Raw genomic sequence first — 22,994 nt, forward strand, 5'->3', positions numbered from 1 at the left:
ACGGCACTGCCAAAAACTATACAAACATGGAAATGATAAGAAAATTATTGGGGTTCATTACCTTAAGAGGCAAAACTAATCCCAAAGTTGATCGTGGATTTATGAATCAACAGAGTAAAACCAATTGTTTTGAAATCTCAGTGTAATCCACAAAAATGTGACATATTTCCAGTAACAATATATATATATATATATATATATATATATATATATATAAAATCTTACAATCGCTAACTTTGTATCATATAGTAGCAATTTTAAATGCACAAACAAATATTGACGTCTTATGAATCTCATCAAGAGAAGACATTAAAAGCTTGACCCGTTCTAGCAACCTTAATGAAGACATCTTCAAGAGTTGTGTCTGCGAGTCCCCAAGCAAAGACGGTAAAATTGCTCTTAGCCTTCTCAACCGCCTGAAACACCTCTGAGATCCGAACCTCTTCCTTTGGGAGCTCAAACTTCTGGGTCCCTGCGATGTGATATATCTTCTTGGCATTTGGGGAGACATCTTGAATCAGCCTTTCCACGTTTCCCTCGTGTTCTGAAGAGGTTGTCATTGTAAACACATAAGATCCACCATACCTTCCTTTCAGCTCTTTTGGGTTGCCAATGCATTGCAGGCTTCCGTCTACGAATATCCCTAGACGGTCACAAAGAAATTCTGCTTCTTCCATTGAGTGAGTTGTAAGGATGATGGCAGTGTTTTGCTTTGCACGCTTGATGACTGTCCATAGGTTCTTTCTTGAGGCTGGATCAAGTCCTGTGCTTGGCTCATCCATGTAAACAACCTGAAAAAAAAAAGGAGTTTGTTAAGATTCATAGACCTCAACTCTCTGGCCTATTATGAAGTGTGCAGTCCACAGACATGTTCTTTATTGGGCATGGATAACTTTTTTATCATTGTCCATTATAGACCGACCAATTATAGCCCAACATAAAAAAATGGTTTGTCTGGAAAAGTTCAATTGGCCGTTGGACGGATTATTTGACAGCTCTAGCTCTAGGTATACTTCTTCTAACGCTTCAGTCAGAAAATAATCAGACAATAGTGTACCTTAGGGTTTCCGATAAGTGAAATGGCAACACTCAGCCGCCTTTTCATACCTCCGCTGTATTTCCCAGCAGGTTTATCAGCAACTCCTCCGTGGAAAAGGTTGACACTCTTAAGAGACTCTTCCACAGCCTAATGAAAGGAAAATAAGGATCAGAGATCGATTGATGATCCCAGAATTTGAGATTTTAATAACTTTTGTAGTAACGCAGAGTCTAGACAAGTAAGATTGATAACATACTTGGATGAGGTCAGAGCCTTTGAGATTCTTAAGTCTTCCATAAAACAGCAGATGCTCTCTTCCTGTCAGCGTTTCCCAGAGTAAACTGATACACAGCAGACAATAAGGGAACAAGACAACAACTATACTCTCTATGTGCTCTTTTGCCATTTTTTTGGGAAGAACAAATTGAATGGAAGGCTTTTTTTTTTTTTGGTAAAAGATGAAATGGAAGTAAAGAGTTCAATTACTCGTGCTGCGGGCAGACGCCCATGCTGGTGTATACTCTGTCCATATCATTGCATATATCCAAACCTCGAACAAGCCCTGTTCCGGATGTTGGTTTCAGGAGCCCAGTCATCTGGTTAGGAAAAGACAGTACATATTACTATAGTTACACGATATATAATCTATCACACACTTTATGATATTATAAGCTAAATCACAAAAGATTTTGCCCATTTTGGTACTAACCATATTGATGAAAGATGTTTTGCCAGCACCATTAGGTCCCAACATGCCAAAGCATTCTCCTGAAGGAACAGCGAGGGATAACCCACTGACAGTCAACTTCGGCGGGTTCCCATCCCTACCTGGATACACCTTCTTCAGGTTGTCACAAACAATCGCATGGCTTGTGCTCGGCTCAAGCATCAACTGCTCGACCTTTTCTATCTGATTTAAACAATTGTTTCTCTATGTCAGAGCCTGAATAATCAAGAAACATGCAATATATGGTGAATCCATTTAACATACCTCCTGAGTAACATCTGTTTTTTCCATCTCAACTACGACCTTGGAGCCTTGCCTCTGCAAACTAGGCCTTCGCAGAGAAGGAGATTTATTGATAGGACTTTTCAAGAAGAACAAAGGGCCTTTTCCGGATGAAGACATCTTATCGATATAGTATGCTGCAGTGAGTGCGAGAAACCACTCAACGATAATGATGAGAAAAACATGATCCATTGCACTATCACTGAAATCTTTCCACTTCATCCCATCTGCCCCTCTCAGGTTTCCTTGGAAAGAAAATTCTCCAAATTCATACAGTCCACGATATAAAGAGAAGGCAGGAAACAACTCCAGGACAATAATCCAGCCTCCTGGAAAAGTAAGGATGAGAAGCAATCGTTTTCAACTGTGAGATAAGCGCATAAACGAGTGTTGCAAATAACGTGCTTGTACGTTAATCTTAATAACTTACTCGAAAACGATGGGTCTTCAATCAGAAACTCGAGTAGAAACTCCCCCACAAGTCCAGATAAAAACACGTATATGTAAGAAGCAACTACACGTTAGACATAAGAGTATGCACATTAATTCCTTTAGCCCCTGACATGTTCGTGAACAAATTCAAGAACTACGGTTTTTGTACCTGTTAATGTCTTGACCTTTGAAAATATTGATGAAACTAGAAAGCAAAGGGCAATTTGCAGGTTTACATAAAGGAAATAGAAAGTGAACTGGATACTGTAGTCATTAAGCCGAAAGAACTTGAGCCCTGCAAGGAACCAGAAACTATCATAGCCTATAGAGTGGGAAATTTTCTGTAGAAAGCAAACTCATAAACCATTACCTATTGCTGACCCGTATATCATTAGGCATATAACGTATAACGTGGACATGGCGAGAAAATAGGCGTACGAAATCATCCAATAAGGACCATCTCCTAGCCCATGCATTTTCATTATGATTCTAAGACGCTCCTGTTTCTCATACACCAATGACGACAAGATCACCTGCATACATAATGGCTCTAAGTCTTCAAGTGCATATCTTATGATGGAGGGTGGGTGTTGGGGGTATATTCAGGTTTCGGAGATTAGAGATTTAAGTCTTTTTCAAGTATTTATAAATTTTGATTCAGATTTGATTCTGCTTTTTGAGTTGGATATCCGTTTAAATTATGCAAATGAATTCAAAAATTCAAATATACCTTAAAACCATAAAATCCAAAAATTATGAAATTACACGACATATAAATTTGAATAATGTATGACTAGATACATAAATTGACATGAAAATTGGTCAGGTTTGGATATTTGGGTGGAGAATAACTAGGTATTTAGCATATTTTCCATGTTTTAAATAGTTCTAACTATTTTCAAATATTTAATTTTTGATATTTTTGCTATTTTTAAGTATTTTGAACTATTTTAAATATTTTAGAATATTTCGAATATTTTTCTTGATATTATAGATCTAAAGATAATTTATATATTTAAACATATAAATGTAATTCAGATATGTTTGAGTACGCAAAATATTTTGGTTCGGGTTCTTCGTATACCAAAATTTTAAACTTGTTCAGATAATTTTTTAGTTTCTGCTCGGTACAATGTTTTTGCGTTCGATTCGTATATTTTGTCCAGCCTTAGATAGACTCATGGCAGGTGTTGGGGACAGTAGAATGAATATGTCCCCCAAAATTTAAATGTTTAAATGTGTTTGGATCATTTGGCTCCTAAATTTTAAGACTGCCAGGAATAGAAATTTTTGCCCTTTTCAACCTTCTTAAAGCATAATATACATCAGGGTGATTATTCTTGGAAGAAAGCCTACAGTAAGTTCTCTATTAAAAGAAAACTTACAGGGAACAGAAGAAGAATAACCCATGTGAAGAAAAGAGGGCCAATTAGAGATGCGATGTCTAGACGAAGTCTAGTTTCTACTTTAGGCACTTCTTTGACATATTCGAACAACATCTTTGTTCCAGGGCCTTGCAGTAATTGAAGGAAAGCATTTGACACCTGCAGATTGGCAAAGTGTAAGCACATGGAAAATATCATAGTGAAGATGCAATGATGAAGATCTCTTGAGAACATTGTTATTATTTCTTACCATATTGACTGAGCGGGGAAGTCGAAGCAACGTTGTAGGCGTATTTCTTGAGTTTTCCTTGTATGTTGAATTATAATAGATGTGCACATTGAAGTTGTTCCTATCCGTGTTCAAAAGGTCGTATGCTAAGGAAACAAGAAAACAGACGGGAAGAATCAGAAATCTCATGTGTTTATTAGACATGGTTATTCATAAATAACAGAGAAGCTGAACAACAACCTGCAGCAATCTCATTTGTTTTCCCCTGGGAATTTCCTTTCCGATAACCTTTGAATATCATATCATTGACCTCTCTGGAGTTATTTCGCCAGAGATTCAATCCTTGAGCACATTTCAACTCTGGTTTTAACACAAACCATTAAGTTAGTCGTCCCAAAAAAATGTCTCCTTCGAAGGAAAGTAGTATGTTTAACAAAGGTGGGATATGTATACAGGGGAACCGAGGGTATATGATTAAGAGGTATTTCGGTAACATCTACAGCCAAAGTAAAATGAACATAGTTAACATATCAGTACCATCAACAGTATCGGAAACTTAATACCTTTTTTAAACTTGAGAGGTTCTTCTCCAAATGAGAACGAAAACGCAGCGTTTGAAATGCAACGAGATTGGATATTGTATATGGTAAGATTTAAGGAAATCCCTGGATCAAGATAATTGGTGTCTCCTGCCTCTATCTCTGTACCCTGATAAAATGATCTCCAAAAAGAAAAGCTAAGACATAGGTTTATACACTTCATAGTGGAAGCAAACAGGATTCGAACATAGAACTTACCAAGACATTATAGGCTAAACCCTGCAAGGGATCAGTGGAGTTCACTGCTACAGAACTAGGTAGCAGATTCCCAAGTAAGCCTAGAGAGAACACATGAAGAGTATGATTCATTGAAAACTATATAGACGACAGAGGCATTAGGCATACATACTTGCTCCAAGAGAATGGTTATTCCCAGTAAAAAGTAAGGTAACAGGACAAGTTCTTGTTCTTCTGCAAGATTCATCAGGTAGGCCTAAGTCTGGGAGGAAACTAGCACGAACAGCGCGACTATCAGGACGCGGGACTTGTAGCAATGGAGGCCATCTTGGAGGACTAGAGATGGGACAAAATAATGCTTGATCCGAAGTCGAAAATTCTAAACCGCAAGTCTTGTTTACGCACTTTCCATTTTGATTGGTGACAGTACATTGACAACCACAACGATTTTCATCAGCGTTATTAAATTGTGTATCAACCAGGACTTGAATGATCACTAAAAGTACGCAGAGGTATAAAGGTATCATAATAAGCCGAACGTTGCTCCATATGTTCCGTTTCTACATCAATACATATGACACAGAGTTGACTTAGAACTATAGGAAACTGCTATAAAGGGAGAGTATAATTGGGATTCAGAAAAAGAAAAGGACAACGTATACCTGATAGGTTAAGTTTTTCCTAAGCAAGGCATTGGCTCTCGTCAAGAAACTGGCAGTACCAGGATCCGCCATTGGTGAAGGAAGAAGACTTACCAAATCGTCTTCTCCTTGCCTGTTTCTTATATCTTACTCTTGTTCCTCATTTAATAAAATAGGATTGTGATTACTTTTGTTAATTCTTTTTCTTTTGGTCAACGAAATCAAGAAAGTGACCATCGTGAAAACTTCAATGTAGGAAGCTGCCAAGTAGTGATCCCACGACCATTAGTATAGAAGATATGTAGATTAGTATAACTATAAGGACTACGTTGTAAATACTTAAACCTAGTCTCCTCTCTTGTATGTGTATATATAGTCTTCAAAGACTTAATAAGAACAATACTTTCCATAATCCTATATGCTATCAGAGCTCTTCTCCTAAAACCTAATTTTTGTTTTTACGCTCTCAAACTTCCTAGCCGTCATGAGTTCCTCATCCAACACAACCGCAAATGAGGTGATCTCCCTCAACAACACCAACTCTGTTCTACACATCAACATGTCGAATGTATCCAAGCTCACCAACACCAACTACCTGATGTGGAGCTTGCAAGTCCATGCTTTGCTAGATGGTTATGCTCTCGCCAGTGACCTTGATGCTGTTCCTGACATACCTGCTGCAACAATCACCGATGGTGATACTATCAACCCAAATCCAGAGTTTGTTCGCTGGACAAGACAAGACAAGTTGATTTATAGCGCATTACATGGTGCTATAACAACTTCCATTCAACCGATGGTCTCTCGTACCACTACTGCATCTCAGATCTGGGAGAAGCTAGCTGATACGTATGCTAAACCCAGCCGTGGCCATATCAAACAACTCAAAGACCAACTTAAGATCAATACCAAAGGCAACAAATCCATTGATGAATACATTCAAGGCGTGATGACCAAGCTGGATCAACTTGCGATCCTTGGAAAGCCTTATGATCATGAGGATCAAGTTGAGATCATTCTCACTGGTCTTCCTGAAGGATACAAAACTGTGGTGGATCAGATCGAAGGAAAATACACTCCACCAAGCATCACTGAAGTTCATGAGAGACTACTCAATCACGAGGCCAAGTTGCTTGCGTCTAAAGATATCACTTCCACGGTGATACCAACATCAACAACACTCTCAACTCCTACTCGCAATCTAGCATTATATTATGTGTACCAAATATAGATAAGAATCTTATCTCGGTATATAGATTGTGTAATACTAATGGAGTCTCAGTTGAATTCTTTCCTGCATCATTTCAGGTGAAGGATCTCAGCACGGGGCTCCCATTACTCGAAGACAAGACTAGAAATCAGCTCTATGAATGGCCTGTTTCACTCCCTAGAGCAGCGGCCATGATCACTTCATCCAATCCAAAAACATCTCTATTCTCTTGGCATTCTAGACTTGGCCACCCTTCTTTATCTATTTTAAACACTCTTGTTTCTCAGTTTTCTCTTCCTATTACTTCTTCAAATAAATAGTTATCTTGTTCTGAATGCATGATTAATAAAAGCCACCGTTTACCATCCACAAATTCTTCTATCTCTTCTTCTGGCCCACTTGAATACATTTTTTTCAGATGTGTGGTCTTCACCCATAATCTCTATTGAAAACTTCAAATGTTATCTTGTTCTTGTTGATCACTACACAAGATACACTAGGATATATCCCTTACGCAAAAAAATCCCAAGTTAAAGAAGTGTTCATTGCTTACAAGTCTCTCGTTGAAAAGAAGTTCAACTTGTCTATTGGAACTCTCTTCTCAGATAATGGAGGAGAGTATGTTGCACTAAGGGGTTTTCTCTCTCAACATGGCATTGCACATCTCACATCTCCACCTCATACGCCTCAGCACAATGATGTGTCTGAGCGAAAGCATCGCCATATTGTGGAGACTGGTCTGACCTTGTTGTCTACTGTGTCTATGCCTAAGACCTATTGGACATTTTCATTCACAGCTGCGGTCTATTCAATCAACTGACTGCCATCACCAACAATCTCGATGCAATCTCCATACTGATGTGCCGTGGTCCGAGCATCGACCTGTTTGGTTCATGGACATGGTCCAAGGTGGCGTTCTTGTTTACCAGCTCGACCAAACCGAGCTAGCTCGGATGAACCTGGACAGTAGGCGAATGGTTACTTTGACGAGTTTGCCTCAAAATCAGAGTCTTTGACTCCTTTATTATTTTCTAGTCTTCTTCATTTTCCGTGTCTTGACCAGATCTAGTCAAGTTTATATTTTCTATGTCTTGTTTTTCTACATTTCTCATTAAAGTCTTTGACTACAAAACTCTATAAGTATGTAACCCCTTCCATTGGAAATAATAATCGATTTCTCCTTCTTCTTTTGAGTTTTACTCTTTGTTCTTTGTTTAGAACATTTCTTAGTTTCTTGGTGAGGTTATATCCAAGTTTCGATCCTTCTTTTGTTGGACCGGTGCGTCACATCCAACAACGATCGAAGTCTGGTAGTATATCATTGGACCATCCGCGACCCTTTGTGTCACCATTCATCCCATCCAGTTCTCCTTTGGAGTTCATATACATTCCTTATCAATCCGGTTGAGTGTTCGTTCCTTAGGGTTCATCAAGTGGTATCAGAGCCACTCTTCCGGTATTGTCTATTTCATTCATCTTTCTCATCTTCCATTTTCTTATAAACACTTATTCTTATACCTTTCTTAAATCCGGGCCCCTCATTACCATCCACCATATCAAAAAAAAAAAAATCTATAAAAAAAAAGAAATAGAAAATTTCATTTAGGGATTGGTGGTGGAAGAGAAAGCATGCTGGCTGAGAAGAAATCCAGCCTTTGAGGTGGTTAAAACGGATTTCAAAAATTGAAAATCTCTTATCTTTCTATCTTGAGAAAATTCCCTTGTTTGCTTGGATTCGCCCATTGGAATTCTTTGATTTGTTCTCTTAGAACATTGAGTAGAAACTTGTGTGTGATCACCTAAATCTGAGAGAAATACTTGAGTGAGTGAGATTAAACACTTGAGAGTGTGAGGTTTTATCTCCTAACTTTTGTGTTGAGATTTTCAGGTTAAGATGTTTGGACTTCTCAAGAAGAGTAGCAACGAAAATTCCCAACAAGAAGCTATTTTTCATTCTTCATCTAAAAACTTGTTGAATACTTTTGATGAGTTTGTTACTGTGCAGGAAAGGCTAAGAAAATCACATGAGAGGCCAAACCAAAGATGTAGAGAGCAGTCTAGATCATCTAGAGATGAGGCTGATCAAAGGAGGCGTTTTCTTCAGTTTGATGTCCAAGAGATCTGTGACAACTTTGAGAAGGAAATGATGAAAATCCTCAAGGATGCAGCAAGATTCATAAGAAGAGCACATCCACACGTGCACCTGTAGCTGAGCCATCATTATTCATCAGTGAAAAACCCAAAGGTAAATCTGAAAACAGCCTTGAAGATCTAAAAGATTTTTCGGATTCTTTACCAATTTTTGATGAGTATGATGAAGAGCTGATGGAAAGTTTGATCACTTGTGAGGATGAATGTGATCTTCCTTCCCCAAAACCTGATCTTATGTTTGATATTGATAATAAAGAGACTAATGGACTAACCTGTTTTGAACCGGAGCATCCGAGTAGTCTTGTTCTAGTTTCACAGGTTTTTGAGGAAGAGTCATTGGACTACCCACAACAAGGACCACGTCTTGACACTAGAATATCTTTGGATGATGATCCAGATCACATCTTTGATGAGGAAGACGAACTTGGTCCAATCTTTGATAAGGAAGAACCAAGCATCACATCCATCATCATGGAGAACTGACTTTGCTTTGATCCCGGCACAACTCCTACGCCTTTGTCCAAAGAGCACTGTAAGGAACTTTGTATCATCAGTTCTGTGCCTGATCTGTTTGATAAAGTCAGTTCCAATGACATAAAACGTTCTGGTCTTGATCATCTTGAAAAGTCGTTTGAGCTTGATTTGCAACAACTAATTTTCTGCTCTAGAAAATTGTTTGATTCATTTGTCTTCAAAGAAAATAGCTTTAGTCTGAGTTCTTATAGATATGCACTGATCACTGGTAACTTGTTTGCATCCACTTGTGCCTTGGATGAATTCATGGTTAAGATTTTGCTGGAACAGAAATCACTTAGAGCTAAAACCGATTTTTGTTGTGATTCTGTTTTGAAATCTGATCTTGAACTAAAACTTTTGTGTTCTGAATCTGATCAAGTTAGGCACGTTTTGAAAATGTTCTATGGTAGTTCATGCCTTGAAAACATTTTGATTTACAACACCTTCTTTGATAAACATGTTGAGCTTTGGATAAGAAATTCTCAGTTTGAACTTAATCTTTTGTGTTCTAAATCTGAGAAACTTGCGCATGTTTTGAATTTATTCTTTAGGAACTGTGCTACGGCACGCTATCACGTGCCATGACACCATTCTGGTGTACAACACTTACTTTGATAGGCTTCATGATGATCTGAAACGTGTGCTACATGTTCTAGGGAAATAAACTTTGGTTTTTGATCTGAACAAGTACTTGTCTTGCACATATGATCATGGTATTTTAATGTTTGTTTTGAGTATCCAGGATAAACAGGATCAGTCTCCAAAAGGTGTCAGATACAGAAGCAGAGATCGTGCTTATCAGTTTGAGATTTGGAGATGCATGTACTCGAGGAAACCAAGTTCAAAACTCCAAGGAAGTTTCTCTCCAAATTTATTCTTCATTAAATTTTACTTGTTATTAAAATTCTTTTTGTCTGATTCATTTTCTTTTGATTCAGGTAAAATGGACTTGAGGACAAATTCTTTTGAAGAGGGAGAGTATGATGTGCCGCGGTCCGAGCATCGACCTGTTTGGTTCATGGACACGGCCCAAGGTGGCGTTCTTGTTTACCAGCTCGACCAAACCGAGCTAGCTCGGATGAACCTGGATAGTAGGCGAATGGTTAATTTGACCAGTCTGCCTCAAAATCAGAGTCTTTGACTCCTTTATTATTTTCTAGTCTTCTTCATTTTTCGTGTCTTGACCAGATCTAGTCAAGTTTATATTTTCTATGTCTTGTTTTTCTACATTTCTCATTAATGTCTTTGACTACAAAACTCTATAAGTATGTAACCCCTTCCATTGGAAATAATAATCGATATTTCCTTCTTCTTTTGAGTTTTACTCTTTGTTTAGAACATTTCTTAGTTTCTTGGTGAGGTTATCTCCAAGTTTCGATCTTTCTTTTGTTGGACCGGTGCGTCACATCCGTCAACGATCGAAGTCTGGTAGTATCATTGGGCCATCCGCAACCCTTTGTGTCACCATTCATCCCATCCAATTCTCCTTTGGAGTTCATATCCATTCCTTATCAATCCGGTTGAGTGTTCGTTCCTTAGGGTTCATCACATACTATAAGCTCTTTGGAGACAAACCAAATTATGAGAAGCTAAAGGTGTTTGGCTGCTTGTGTTTTCCATGGTTAAGGCCATACAACACGAACAAGCTGCAAGATCGCTCGAAGAGATGTGCATTCCTAGGCTATTCTCCAACGCAAAGTGCTTACTATTGCCTTGATACTGAAAGTAGTCGCATTTATACGCCGCGCCATGTTCAGTTCAATGAGATAGAGTATCCTTTCAAAACAGAGGCTCAGACACAAACACCTACTAAACCTACTGCCTCAACGTCAATGGAACCTCCAATCTCCTTCATACCTCTCTCAAGAATGGGATCCCCGGGCATGAACCTTCACTCCACACCTCAGGTATTACCTTCTGAACCTCTTAACTCATTCTCTTCTTCAACCTCTGAGCCCACTGCTCATTCTCAAAATGAGTCAACACCAATGACTCAGCCTCACCCACAGTCCAATGAGCCTACTGCTCCACAACAAAATGAGTCTTCACCCCAGACTCAGCCACAAACTACAGAAACACAAAACACAACCCTTCCTACCGTGTCTAATAATCCTACTGAACCAGAAATTCCAAACACAGAACCACAACAAAATGTCCATAAAATGCAAACTCGTGCCAAAAATAAAATATCAAAACCCATCCAGAAACTAACATTTACAGTTGCAGGTACCAAAAGTCTTCCCAAAGAACCGACAACAATAAAACAAACACTCCAAGATGATAAATGGAGAGGCGCAGCAATGGCTGAATTTGATGCTCACATTGTTAACCACACGTGGGACCTAGAACCACCGCAAGAAGGACAAAATGTAATCGGCTGCAGATGGATCTTCACGACTAATGGTAGTGAAGAACGTCCCAAAGGTCGTCTAGTTGCGAAAGGCTACACCCAGCAGTACGGTGTTGATTACTCGGAGACACTTTGCCCTGTCATTAAATCAACTACAATCCGTCTGGTTCTTGAGATTGCAGTGACGAAGGCGTGGCCGATCAAACAACTAGACATCAACAATGCTTTTCTGCAAGGAGATCTTACTGACCTGGTCTCTATGATGCAACCGCCTGGCTTCGTGGACAAAGAAAAACTAGATCATGTATGTCGTCTGCGCAAGCCCATTTACGGTCTCAAATAAGCACCTCGCTCATGGTACTTGTCACTCAAGCAACATCTACTTCAGACCGGTTTCATCAACTCACACGCTGATGCCTCTCTCTTTGTTCATTGCACGCTTCATATCCTCACATATGTACTAGTGTATGTCGATGATATACTGGTAAGTGGGAATGACCATCGCTTTGTACACCAAGTTCTTACTTCGTTTGCGGAACGCTTCTCCATCAAGGATCCCTCTGATCTTCATTATTTCCTTGGAATCGAAGCAACACGCACGCCACAGGGAATGCATTTGATGCAGCACAAATACATCAGAGATCTCTTACACAAGACGAATATGACAGATGCCAAACCTGTCTCCACTCCTCTCACTGCTTATCCGAAGCTCACACTCTGAGGAGGAAGACCTTTGCCTGATGGATCTCAGTATCGTTCAGTTGTTGGTAGTCTCCATTACCTAGCATTCACTCGTCCATATATTTCGTATGCTGTAACACGACTCTCACAGTTCATGCATCAACCAACGGAAGAACATTGGCAAGCTGCAAAGTGTGTACTGCGGTATCTAGCTGGTACAACAACACATGGATTCTTCTTTTCAAAGAAAACGCCACTCATGCTACATGCTTTCTCCGACGCTGACTGGGCCAATGATACTGATGACTATGTCTCTACAAATGGGTACATTATCTATTTGGGGAAGAATCCAATCTCATGGTCCTCAAAGAAGTAAAAGGGCATTGCGCGATCGTCAACGGAGGTTGAGTACCGTTTCGTGGCAAATACGGCAGCAGAAGTTACATGGCTATGCTCCTTACTGTCTGAGCTCCGAATAGATCTTCATCACCCTCCTATCATATACTGTGATAATGTGGGAGCGACTTATCTCTGCGCCAACCCAGTATTTCATTCTAGGATGAAACATATAGCCTTGGACTATCACTTTACTAGGAATATGATTCAGACAGGCTAGCTACGGGTATCTCATGTTTCAGCTAAAGATCAACTGGCAGACACGCTAACAAAACTACTTCCAAGAAGCCAGTTTCAATTTGCGTGTACCAAGATTGGTGTGGCTCCATCCCCTTCATCTTGAAGGGGCGTATAGAAGATACGTAGATTAGTATAACTATTAGGACTACTTTGTAAATACTTAAACCTAGTCTCCTCTCTTGTATGTGTATATATAGTCTTCAAAGACTCTAATCTATACTATATTAAAAGGGATATATGAGCTCCTCTCATGCTGTCCACGTAGGATTATTAATTCCAGCCAATCACATATCTTCATCTCTCCACATCACCACCACGATTGTGTAAAGTCGTCCACCACCATCGAAGCTATTTAACAGCTTCAACCCCATTATATCATCCACACTCTTCGTCTCCCCAAACTCCACCTATATAAACTCCCCCGAATCCCAAATCTCCTCTGCTAGAGCTTCGGCAAAATCTAGCACCAAAGCTCCGACTAGATCAACCACCGGTTCAATGGATAAGAAAAAAAGGGGTCGCTATGACGGATCACATTAGCGCGTGGCTCCATCTACAGCCCCAAATCATGCACAAAGCGGGATCCTCATAGTGCTGGATCTGTCATTTTCGGCGAAAAGGTATGGCCTGATATTCTAAATCCTGAATTTCATAAATTTTTCTTCTATCATTAAACCTATTCTACACCTGAACATGAATCTGTGATACAAGGTGAAGTTCAGAACCATGTAAGCCGGAATAAACGTTTTCTGAATCGGGGATCTTAACCTTTTTAACCTCTTATCTCAAAATAATATAACACTTTCAGGGTCCTTTCCGAGCTTCAAGAACATAGTTTAGTGATTGAGTTCTCGAGACTTTCAGGTTCCATTCATCCAAAAGTTCAAGCGAGTTGTGTTCTAATAGATATATCTATGGTAAGGGTTAGGTTTGTTGCTGAACACAATTAATTATGCAAATAGTATAATAATTCACGGAATATCAAGTAGACGATTATGTGGCGATTTGATTTAAATTATTTTACTTTTTTTGGTTGTTAGTATTTTCTTAATAAGTTAGTGTTTGTCTCTATTGGGATGCAGATAAGAATCGATATTCGAGAGTTACGGAAGTCAGAAGCACACGCAGAGATCAAAGCGCTAAGGTTGTCCGAGAGACAAATAGATACAGGTTTTGAAGAGATTTGTTATTTGTGGTTATGTTCGTTTAGTATTTATCAAATTCTTCTCTTTCGGAAGGTGGGAAACTTAAATCAAGGCCAAAAAACATGCTATGCAGATTCGGCCCACTGGAGTATTATTTCCGAGGGGTTGCTCTCTTTTTATTGCAGCTGAAATCAATGACAGAGAAATCAATACCAGAGTTCTTTAAATTTAGTTCTGTATGGAAACCATCTGAGCGTGGCGATGACATTGAGATACTGATTAATGAGGAAAGAAAATAGTACTTGAGAAGAATCAGACTCAGCTTGGTTCTTGGTAGGAGCCACCAGATCTGTTATTCGCATCTTCGTATTCCTTTTTTAATGGCTACCAGATTAGTTTACACAATTTTCAATATGTATCTGTTTCATTATTTAGGTAGAAGAGGAGTCTTTGATGGTGTCATGGAAGTTCTGCATCAGCATTGAAAGCGTAAAGAGAGGTTGCATTTGTTTGAAAACTTCGAAGCATACTGTGATTTAAGGAGGAACCTATAAGGTAAGGTCGAATTAAGGATGAATATGGAGTGATGTCGACAACTTACTTTTAACAAGAATTTTGTTAAATACACTAACGTTCAAATATTATAATTCAGGTGGGGAGAACTTCAAACATCTTTCACCAAAACTGATGGCACAGAAACTTTTGAGGAAAAGAACAGCGTTACAAAGGTCTGTTTCTGCGAGTAGGTGTCAGTACAATGAATGGAAAAATCTTTCTTATCATTAATTTGACTGAGAGAATACTTTTACAAACCCCCTTGAATGGATCGTTACTCAGTTATGTTGTTGCAGTCACTAAAGTTCTTTGCTTACAGGAGAAAGTGCCATTGAATATGTGAAGGACTTTGGTAGATCATCAAGACTCTTTTTGAGTTAATTTGGTGCAAGTGGGAGCTGTAACAAAATTAAGTTCTTTGGCGGGATCACATTATTTTTTATTGACTGTGGTATTATAGGAATTACTCCAATGAGAAGCTTGGCAAGTGCTTTGGGTCGCCTAGATCTACGTTGAAGTGTGACTGGAGCAGCACAATAGCTGCAACATCGAGGACGATAATGACACGGGAGTATAGCATAACTTTATACAAACTATTTTTGAACTCTGTTTTTGCATACATTTTTTAAATAATGATTTGTGAAGTTGAGGTACTCTCCTTCCTAACATGTGGTGTGTTTTCGTAGTTTATAAGTTGGATTTTAGTTTTTAATACATAAAAGACTATAATGTTTGCTATTGTGATCAACATCTTTTTACAATACTCTGTTTGTATCTTTTTTTATTAGTCATCTTCCTGTTCTTTTTTTCTTTTTGGTAAAATGATAAAAAAAAGACTGTAGCTAAAATTAATCTTTTTGTTCTTGATCATTCACGTTATCTTCAAAGTCAATAGCCTCCGTGAATTATTCAACTACTCTACCAAAACTCTTACCTTTTCAACATGTGTTTCATGATGGAAAATCAAACATCTATTTTACAATATATATACAAAGAAAAGTTGGAATAGCATAATTAAATAATGTGTTCATTTAAATAAACTTTATCAAACAAGTAATAAAAGAAGAATATAAGCTTTAGATAGAGTGTCTACGTATGCGAAAATAATCGGCCAATGAGAAGCTATATTTTTGACATGTCACCTCCTCTTTTTGTTTTTGCAAAATGAATAATCGAAAATATTTTTTTAGTGAAATATATTATTTATATAAATATAAATATATTTTTTTATTTACATAATAGGTTGTATAGAAATATTTTGTGTAAATAATATCATAATTTATAAAATACTAAAATAAATTAACAAACAAGTAATAAAAAGAAAATATAAGCCTTAGATAGAGTGTCCGTGTAGGCGAAAATAATCGGCCAATGAGAAACTATATTTTTGCAATGTCACCTCCTCTATTTATTTTTACAAAATGATCCTTTAACTTTTTACTCAAACAATTATAACCAAAAATATTTTTTTAGTAAAATATATTATTTATATAAATATAATTATATTTTTTATTTACATAATAGTTTGTAAAAAAATATTTAGTGTAAATAAAATTATAATTTTATAAAATACTAAAATAAATTTTGCTGGTTTTCAACTTTCACAAATAAAAAATATTATTTGTAAACTTAAAAAAGAATATATCAAAAATATTATTTTTTAGGAGAGAAAATAGAAAAATACATCAGAGACAAATCCATCTCTATAATGAAATTTCTCTTTTTTAGAGAAAAAAATAGAGGAATACATTGGAGATGGTCTAAGCCATGGGCAACGTAAATGATCGACATTGAGATTTCAGCTTTTCTGATTTTTACTATTATAATGTTTCAATATAATTTGAATATTCTCTTTGTTTTATAATATAATGGTTTAAAAGTATTTTTTGTTTCACTATATAAATTGTTTTTATATTTCAATGTAACTTTATATTTATTGGATATTGTGTGGCCAATTAAATTATGTAAATTATTGTGTAATTGATTAAATTTATATATTAAATAACAGTTTTCTAAAGTAATAACTTTTAATATTAGAGATTTTAATTAAAATTGATTACATTTTGAAACAGATAAAGTAATCTATAAATTCACTCCAATGTTTTTAAACCCGAACCAGACATTGAACCGGACGACTTACCGGGTCGCTGGGTCACTGGGTCGACTACGGGTAAACCGCAGGTTAATAAATGAATTAGTTTTATTTTATAATAATTTATTAGCTATAAAAAAATAATATAAAAAACTAAAGTTTAATATTTTCTAAATGTTTTTTAAAACATAAAATAATAGTTTGGATATGTATATACTTTATGTTTAAAAAGTATTTAACAAATAATTAACTTTAGTTTTTATTTTTTTATTTTCATTTGACATGCAAAATATAAAAAAACAGTTTAGACTATTTAAAATTTTTTGTAACAAAATAAGAGTTATGACATCTAAAAAAATTAAGATATAAAACTCACAAATATTTAAATATCTAATTTGAATAATAAATTAACTTCAAATTCAATATAAACTAAGAGTAAAAGATCATTGTAATAAATTGTCAATAACAGAAATAAACTAACACCAAATCACATCAACTAATTTTGGTTTTCTCTATCATTGTTCACTTCATTTTTTTAGGTGGCATAGTGAAAAATCTTCATCAAAATCTAAAAATTACCAATATAAAATTTAAAAGGGAAAACCTAACCTTTTTTTTGTCGGCACCTAACTTTTTAATTGAAAACTTGGAATATAAAACATAATCTAAAAACTAAAAAAGGAGTAAAAGTTATTTATTGGTTCAACCGGCGGTTCAACCGATATCGGATCCTGGGGTTTAATGGGTTTTTGCGGACTTTTACGGGTTTTTGCGGATTTTTAAATATTGGGTTTTTTATAAAACTCAAACCGGATTTTTTCTGGATCACCGCGTTTACCGGGTCTACCGCGGATCCGGGTCGGGTTTCAAAACACTGACTAACTCTATATAGATATAATGACAAAATTGTAAAGTGGTCTCACCTTGAATTTCTCTCATTCTGTAAATTCCTAATTGGGAGGAGATAATAAACATCTAATTTTATGTTACTCTCGGTATATTAGAAATGGTCGAACCATAAACCAATTAATGATGTTGTAAGGAAGACAAAAAAGGTATTTCGAGTTATCACAAATATAGAATCAGTTGACAACAACTTAATTATGTCGAGCGTAGAACAACATAGAAGAGTTTTCATACCTTCTAATATTATAATATCTCACTATATTAGTGGCTAAATCAGTTTTTTCTAGCAGAAATACTCACTCTATTCTTGGAGTTTAAACTTTTCTATCTGATTGTATTTGTAGTTTGATCCCAAAAAAAAACGGTCGAACTGTACATTATAATTGGAGAAAGAAAACAAACAAAAATCAACCGAAGACTTTTAAGGTATATGAAACAAAAATGGAAATATCAATTCTCTGCAATTAAAGAACAATGCAATAAAAGTGTAAAAATACAAAATAAAACAAAAAAATATACACAGAAAGAAAGATTTAGTAAAAGAAAATCATAATATAATTTCCATAATTGATAGTGATCAGTTACACTAAAAAGTCTAAATTTACAACATACACAGTTTTATTTACATCTTTAAACCTATTATCTAATTAAAATGATTCTAAAAAAAGTGCGAGCATGAAGAGTTAAAAAATATACTATAAAATATAATACATAACTTTAAAAGTATATTATCACTGATTACTAAAAAATCATGTTAGTAGTAATAAAAATGAATTGACAACACATTTATTAAAACCATAGAACGACACGCAACAAGGTGTTATAAAATATACAAACTAGAAATTAAATATGCTCAACGCAAACACACATAAAAATGAGACATCATATTTGGATATATTTAAATAAATAATTTTAAATATATTATATTCTTGATAATTTTAAAATTACTTAAAAAGAAACTAAATTATTAAAAAAAATAATATACCAAATAAAACTAAAGCAATATTTTGTAACGTCAAAATAATAAATGAATAAAAAATATAGTATGTTAATAAAATAGATTTTAGATTTTAAAGACTTCTAATTCATGTAATATTACAAAATTCAAAATTTGTTTATTAAAATTAATATTTTACCATTAGATATATTAAAATAATATTATAGATCGATATTCAATTGTCTGTTTTCAACTATTACACGCAAAAAAATATTATCAAGTACGCTTTTTTAAGGAGGTTTTATATTTTAAGTAGGTTATTGGAGTACTTTTTCTTTTCGTGAATTTATTCGAGATGAGATTCCGATCTTTTAAAGTAAGATAATTTGTGTTCTATACATAATTATATTTTTTTTACATAACTCAAAAATCTTGGACTTGATTCTTCATATTTTATTAGTTAATTGTGTTATATATGATAGAAATATTTACTTTAAACTAAAAATATAAAAAATTAAATTTATAAATTAGTTATATATAATTTAATATAGAAAATTTCACATACAAATAAAAATGATAAATCTAACAAATATAAATATATTATCCGCGCGTAGCGCGGAGAAAGGATCTAGTAAGAATAATAGTTTCCATAATCCTATAATTAGTGCAAGAGAAAGAGTTTCAATTATTATTTGTATTTTATTACTGAATATAAAGGAATATAATACTGTTATTGACTTCACCTCAGACGTAATCACGTGCTAGTGGATTTTAATGTTTCACGTAAATGTCAGGGTTGTTTGGTTGACTGTGCAATTACCACCATTTAAGAAGTATATATATCTTTGATAGAATGCAAACCAATTTTCCTGTTGGAAGTAACTTGGTCAAGAAGCAATGCACGATCTGATTAAAAGGACTAGAAAATAATGTCTCTGTTGCGAAACAGTCTTCATTATTCAATAGCATTTTGACATTTTCTCGATATTTAGCTAATTAGTTGCCAGTTATTCTTTCACAAACATGCAGCCAAATTTCCAATAGTATACATGAATATTTCCAAACCTCTCTACATGTCATGACCAATTCCGCAAACGAGAACAGATATTGATGTTAAACAGACAATAAAATAAAGGCAATTCTGCTAAATAAACTTTTTTCGAGGTTTGATCACAAAAAATAGATCACATCAAAGAAAATGATCAAAATGTTTTATTTAATAGATAAAAAAGATCTTAATACCTTAGATATATAAAAAATAAAAATAAAAATAAAAAAAAATTAAAAAAATAATTTTTTTTATAGTTTTAGATTATATGTTTTCAAATTCGAACTTTTTTATAATTTTTTTTTTCAAATTATTTTTTGTAATTTGAAAATACTTTTTCAAACTATTTTAAAAAATTTTATTTTCAAACTTTTAATATTTATTTTTTATTTTATAAAATTTTAAATCACAATCTCAAATCTCCACCCCTTAACTCTAAACCGTAAGGTTTGGATTAGTTAACCCTAAAGGTATAAGTGTATATTTATCTATTTAATGAAATATTTTGGTCATTTTGATCCTTAGAGTCTATATTTGTGACATAAACTTTTTTAGTGTTATTTCCGTGATGATAATGATCTTAAGAATATTTCAAGAGAAGACATTAAAGGTCTGACCTTCTAGCAACCTTAATGAAGACATCTTCAAGAGTTGTGTCCGCAAGTGCAAACACCTTGAAACTGCGCTTGGCCTTCTCCACCGCCTGAAACACTTGTGAGATCCGAATTTCTTCTTTTGGGATCTCAAATTTCTGTGTCCCAGCGATGTGATATAGCTTCCTGGCGTTTGGAGAAACATCTTGAACCAACATCTCTACATCTTTCGCATGTTCTGGTGCTGTTGTCATAGTTAACACATAAGATCCACCATACCTTCCCTTTAGCTCTTTTGGGTTTCCTATGCATTGTAACCTTCCATCTACAAATTTCCCCAAACGGTCACATAGAAACTCTGCCTCTTCGATAGAATGAGTCGTGAGGATTATCGCAGAGTTTGTTTTTGCGCGTTTGATGACTGTCCATAGGTTCATTCTTGAAGCTGGATCAAGTCCTGTGCTCGGCTCATCCATATAAACCACCTTTTACGTAAAAAAATAAATAGTTACAGCTTGTAAACTTAAGACACGAACATGAGTAAACCAAATGCATACCTTAGGACTCCCTATAAATGAAATGGCTACACAGCCGTCTTTTCATACCTCCGCTGTATTTTCCAGCAGGGTTGTCAGAAACTCCTCCGCGCAATAGGTTTACACTCTTAAGAGACTCTTCTACAGCCTAATATGGTGAATATCAATCATTTAGGCTTTGATATTTTTGGACTAAAACAGACTGATAACATACTTGGTCTAGATCAGAGCCTTTGAGATTCTTAAGTCTCCCATAGAAGAGCAGATGCTCCCTTCCTGACAGTGTTTCCCAGAGTAAGCTGGTTTACAGTAGGCATAAGGGAATCATAAAACAACAAGATGATTTTTTCTATATAGTGAACATAACAAAAAAAAAATTTTTTAAACAATTACTCGTGTTGTGGACATACACCCATGCTGGTGTATACTCTGTCCATATCCATGCATATGTCCAAACCTTGTACAAACGCTGACCCTGATGTCGGTTTCACAAGCCCAGTCATCTGGCCACAAAAGTACAACAATACTAAACTTTCTTATTCTAGGCAGAGGCTAAGCTCAAAAGATTTTCTGTCCATTTGGGTACTGACCATGTTGATGAATGAGGTCTTCCCGGCACCATTGGGCCCTAACATACCAAAGCACTCTCCCGAAGGAACAGCGAAAGACAACCCTCGAACCTCCATTTTTGGCGGGTTTCCATCCCTACCTGGATACTCCTTATTCATTTTGTTGCATACAATTGTATGGCTTATGCTCTGCTCAAGCATCAGTTTCTCAACTTTTTCACTCTGATTGCAACAATGTTATAATCAGAAACAAGTAGAGAACTAAAGAACATGGAATGTGTTGTGACTTATACCTCCTGAATGACATCTAGCTTCTCCATTTCTACGGCAACTGTAGAGACCTGGTTTTGCAAACAAGGCCTTTGTGGGGAAAGAAATTTCTCAAAAGGTTTTTTCAAGAAGAACAAAAGGCCTTTTCCTGATGAAGACATCTTATCGATATAGTATGCTGTAATAAGTAAGAAAAACCATTCAACTATAATGATGTAGAAAACTTTATCCATTGAGCTTTCACTTAAATCTTTCCACTTCATTCCATTCCTCCCAGTCAAGTTTCCCTGAAAAGCATAATGAGAGAACTCATACAACCCGCGGAATAAAGAAAAGCCAGGATACAGCTCCATGACAAAAATCCAGTGTCCTGGAAACAGAAAGTGAAGACTTTGTTAGCATTGTGGTTAATAGTGAGAATAAACACGAACAAGAGAAACTGGAAGAGATAATAAGTGATCTTGATAGCTTACTGGGAAACGATAAATCTTCAATAAGAAACTGGAAGAGAAAGCAGCCCAATAACCCAGATCCAAACACGTATATGTATCCAACAACTACAACAGAATGTGTTCCTTTTTAGCACCTACATGTTCATTAGAAAATTTCTAAAAGGTCTAACTTTAGTACCTGATGCTGTCTCAACCTTTGAAAATGCTGAGGAAGCTAGAAAGGCAACAGAGATTTGCAGATTTATGTAGAGAAAATAGAAGACAAAATGGAGGCTGTAGTCATTTAGCAAAAAGAACTTAAGCCCTGCAAGGAACTATAGCTGCTATAACAATCACATAGAAAAACAATTGATCAATAATAGATGTGGAATGATTCAGTACCTATTGCTGACCCAAATATCATGAGGCATATAACGTATACTGTCGATATGGCGAGACAATAGGCGTAGGAAATCATCCAATATGGACCATCTCCTAGCCCGTGCATTTTCATTATAATTCTTAGACGCTGCTGCTTCTCATACACCAGTGTGGTCAAGATCACCTGCATATAAAACCCTTATTGTGATTAACCTCATGTCTTAAGCTTGATAACTTTTTTTTAAAGTCTACAGATTCTAGTCCCGAAAGTCCGTACATCCCCCAAGGGGAGACACAAACCATTTTAAATTAACGTTTTTTAGGAGACTAGATTGAATCCATGACCCTTTAGATCCCTATTAGGTAATCTAAGAGTGTTAGTCGTCATTTGCTCGTCGGTGAGGTTCATACCCTTTTGCGAAAGAAAATTGGCAAATTGTTTCTAAGATTTACAAGATGATCATATTGTAAGAGCC

At 35.8% G+C, this 22,994-nt stretch overlaps 2 protein-coding genes and 1 long non-coding RNA gene across 3 annotated transcripts; 1 reads left to right on the top strand and 2 right to left on the bottom strand.

Moving 5' to 3' along the window:
• Positions 1 to 221: 221 nt before the first annotated feature.
• LOC111207083 (ABC transporter A family member 7-like) lies at positions 222 to 5,812 on the bottom strand. The gene is made up of 16 exons (XM_022704691.2): positions 5,533 to 5,812; positions 5,043 to 5,430; positions 4,892 to 4,971; positions 4,658 to 4,802; positions 4,335 to 4,454; positions 4,116 to 4,240; positions 3,866 to 4,024; positions 2,851 to 3,013; positions 2,650 to 2,775; positions 2,479 to 2,562; positions 2,031 to 2,377; positions 1,749 to 1,949; positions 1,526 to 1,635; positions 1,296 to 1,380; positions 1,058 to 1,186; positions 222 to 791 (listed from the first exon to the last, which is right to left on the bottom strand). Exons 1-16 carry the CDS (start codon positions 5,602 to 5,604, stop codon positions 297 to 299), a joined length of 2,829 nt encoding a protein of 942 aa, XP_022560412.1. The 5' UTR covers positions 5,605 to 5,812; the 3' UTR covers positions 222 to 296.
• Positions 5,813 to 13,262: 7,450 nt separating this feature from the next.
• On the top strand, positions 13,263 to 15,561 carry LOC106447079. Its single transcript, XR_001288926.3, has 6 exons — positions 13,263 to 13,675; positions 13,864 to 13,972; positions 14,138 to 14,225; positions 14,334 to 14,533; positions 14,636 to 14,755; positions 14,853 to 15,561. It is a non-coding gene; the product is annotated as an uncharacterized LOC106447079 (long non-coding RNA).
• A 4,603-nt stretch (positions 15,562 to 20,164) lies between these two features.
• On the bottom strand, positions 20,165 to 21,123 carry LOC106408729 (ABC transporter A family member 3-like). The gene has a single exon (XM_048745876.1). The coding sequence runs from the start codon at positions 20,805 to 20,807 to the stop codon at positions 20,343 to 20,345; it is 465 nt and encodes a 154-aa protein (XP_048601833.1). The 5' UTR covers positions 20,808 to 21,123; the 3' UTR covers positions 20,165 to 20,342.
• Between the last annotated feature and the right edge of the window lie 1,871 nt (positions 21,124 to 22,994).

The sequence above is a fragment of the Brassica napus genome, chromosome C1, assembly GCF_020379485.1.
Source record: "Brassica napus cultivar Da-Ae chromosome C1, Da-Ae, whole genome shotgun sequence".
Classification (NCBI taxonomy): Eukaryota; Viridiplantae; Streptophyta; class Magnoliopsida; order Brassicales; family Brassicaceae; genus Brassica; species Brassica napus.